This window comes from Salvelinus sp. IW2-2015, linkage group LG2 (assembly GCF_002910315.2).
Source record: "Salvelinus sp. IW2-2015 linkage group LG2, ASM291031v2, whole genome shotgun sequence".
Lineage (NCBI taxonomy): Eukaryota > Metazoa > Chordata > Actinopteri > Salmoniformes > Salmonidae > Salvelinus > Salvelinus sp. IW2-2015.
The window spans coordinates 41,234,300-41,236,861 of NC_036839.1; the positions used below are offsets into that span (position 1 = coordinate 41,234,300).

The 2,562-nt window shown below is 41.8% G+C and overlaps 1 protein-coding gene across 1 annotated transcript; it reads right to left on the reverse strand.

Annotated features, from left to right (window-relative positions):
- Positions 1 to 1,061: 1,061 nt before the first annotated feature.
- LOC111980234 (gamma-crystallin M3-like) lies at positions 1,062 to 2,292 on the reverse strand. The gene is made up of 3 exons (XM_024010922.1): positions 2,215 to 2,292; positions 1,640 to 1,885; positions 1,062 to 1,414 (listed from the first exon to the last, which is right to left on the reverse strand). The coding sequence occupies exons 1-3, from the start codon at positions 2,224 to 2,226 to the stop codon at positions 1,115 to 1,117; spliced, it is 558 nt and encodes a 185-aa protein (XP_023866690.1). The 5' UTR covers positions 2,227 to 2,292; the 3' UTR covers positions 1,062 to 1,114.
- Positions 2,293 to 2,562: the final 270 nt, after the last annotated feature.

Genomic DNA, 2,562 nt, shown 5'->3' on the forward strand with positions numbered 1-2,562 from the left:
TTAGCTGGCTATGTAAACAAATATCAAACTTAATATCATATGAGCTCCACTGCGCAGGCATCTACCCTAACACGACAGCTAAGCTGTCAAACAATAGCAATACTAGGCAATGTATAGCCAATGAATATCTGCACCTAGCAAACATGACAAACCATAACCTAAGCCCAACAGACAAACACAAATGACTCTAACCTTCATGTTGGTGGCTAGTTAGCTGGTTGTCTGTATGGCTAGCTAGTGAATGTGACTGCTGGGTTTGACGCTTCGTGAGCGCAGCCCAAATTTACCGCTACACACAACTTTTCTTTCCTGACAGACTAACATTAACTGGCTAGCTAGCTATAGCAAGCAGCTTGGGTCTTTACCATATGAATTACACTGTTAGAACCAAGACAAAGCAGTTAATTTTGCGATATTGACGCAAATKATTGTTCGAAAAACAAGGCCGTTCGTAGTAATTTAAAGAAAGTCAGTCGATTAATATATTAAAGACAACTTTCATTCAACTACAATATGACTGTACATCCAGCATACAGCACATACACTTATTGTTATGGAGCCAACTAGCCAGACTACCCCAAAACCTAGGAGCAATCATTCACTTATCAAGCATACCGGCACTCTCAGCACCTGACCCAGTTGCTGCCACCTTAGCAACAACATAGCCAGAAATACTTCTGCATAAGTCAGAAAAAATAATATACGTTTGCGCAAACTGTTTCAACTGGGAAGCGTGGGACAGGCTTTACCTACCAGAAGAGACTGGTGGGAGGAGCTATGAGGATGGGCTTATTGTAATGGATGGAATGGTATAAATGGACATAGACAAACAAGTGGTTTCCATATGATTTAAACCATTCCATTTATTCCTTTCCAGCCACTACATCCTCCTATAGCTCCAACTCCCCAGTCTCCTCTGTTACCTACCTATTCCTAACAATTATCCTAAACTTTAAAATGTTAAAGTTGTGAGGGTGAAATAGTGAAATGATTAATTAATTATCTACCAGGAAGTGTTCTGAGTAAACGCACCACAAAAATRAGACAATTATGCAAAAATGTAGAATTGGGAACATTATTTTATTCACCATTTTTCATACAACATCTGAGCATATTACATGGACATGTTATCCATGATTCGCCTCATGCTCATGAACCTCATGCCGCCGCTCATGCCTCCCATTCCCATGCCCATCTGACTGAAGCTCTTGTACTCTCCAGGCCGCATGTACATCTGCCWGCCTCTGWAGTGGGGCTGCTCGTACATCAGCCAGTGGCCGTCCATCACGTTGCAGGACTGGCAGTCRGACATACGGTAACGGACCTGGATGGAGTCACAGTCGTCCGTCATCTCGTGCATCTGACCTCCGAAGTTCTCCCTCTCGTAGATCCTCATCCTGAAGTTTCCTTTGTGCTGTCAGGAGCAAAACAATGATTCGACGAGTCAGAATTATATATAAATGTTTAAAATATGAGAATACAACCATTAAAACACCCYACTGTAATGTACTGGCTATTACTACAGGCAGGGAGAGGCCAGCAGGGCCTCTTAGGGGGGMAATGGGCCTCTTGTGGAATGGGGAAATAAAGCATCATTGTTAACTCSCACTATTGAGTGGCGTCCGCTCTCTCCACCTACCATGGGGATCATGCGGCAGGACCTGATGCAGTCGTTCATTCCCATTCCCATGCGCTGGTAGTCAGGGTAYTCGCCCCTCCTCATGAAGTACTGGTTTCCCATGTAGTTGTTGCGATCGTAGACCATGAAGCAACCGCTGTCAACCCTGCAGGAGTGACACCTGCTCAGGAAGGAGGACATGTCAGAGCAGTCCTGGCTGGTCTCATAGGAACGACCCTGGAAGTTCCTGTCCTCGTAGAAGGTGATCTGTAAACACAAAAGTAATATATACTATATTATGGAAAAATGTATAAAAATATATGAATTTGCAGATACAAGTTGCTTTATAACTAGAATTGCTACATGCTCCTAAAATGCTATATTATTATAGGTGATGCTAAATAATCGGTTAACAATAAAAAATAAAAATAAATGTTTGTAGGAAGAAACAACACTATAAGGAAGTTGAAAAGAAGCCTCACTTTATAAAAGTGAACTATCAGGTAAAAATTGTGATTCACTTTTCAGGCACTGGTGAATTAAAACACGTAGAGTGAATTAAAACACGTAGAGTGTGGGATGAAACATTCACTTACTTTGCCCATCATGATTGCGGTTGTTCCTGAGAGCTGTGCTGCTGCTACACTGAAGTCCTGCCTGTTTTAGCCTTTACCTTTATACCTGACTATAGTCAAAGAATCTGTGGCATCCCATTGTGTAAAGCCCTGACCTAGCAACATGGTATAGAGGCCTGCAGAGTGCTAGAAGACTTTAGAATGGGTTGTTCCATTGAGCAGTCAATACAAATGATCTTTTTGAAGAAGTATACAATAGTCTCTTTGACATGTTTCAAAACCACACTAGGTAGTATTCACTGTACAGTAAAAGGGCTCTTTTGGTTTAGTTTGTTTTAATGTGATGATCACACCATCAGTCTATAGAAA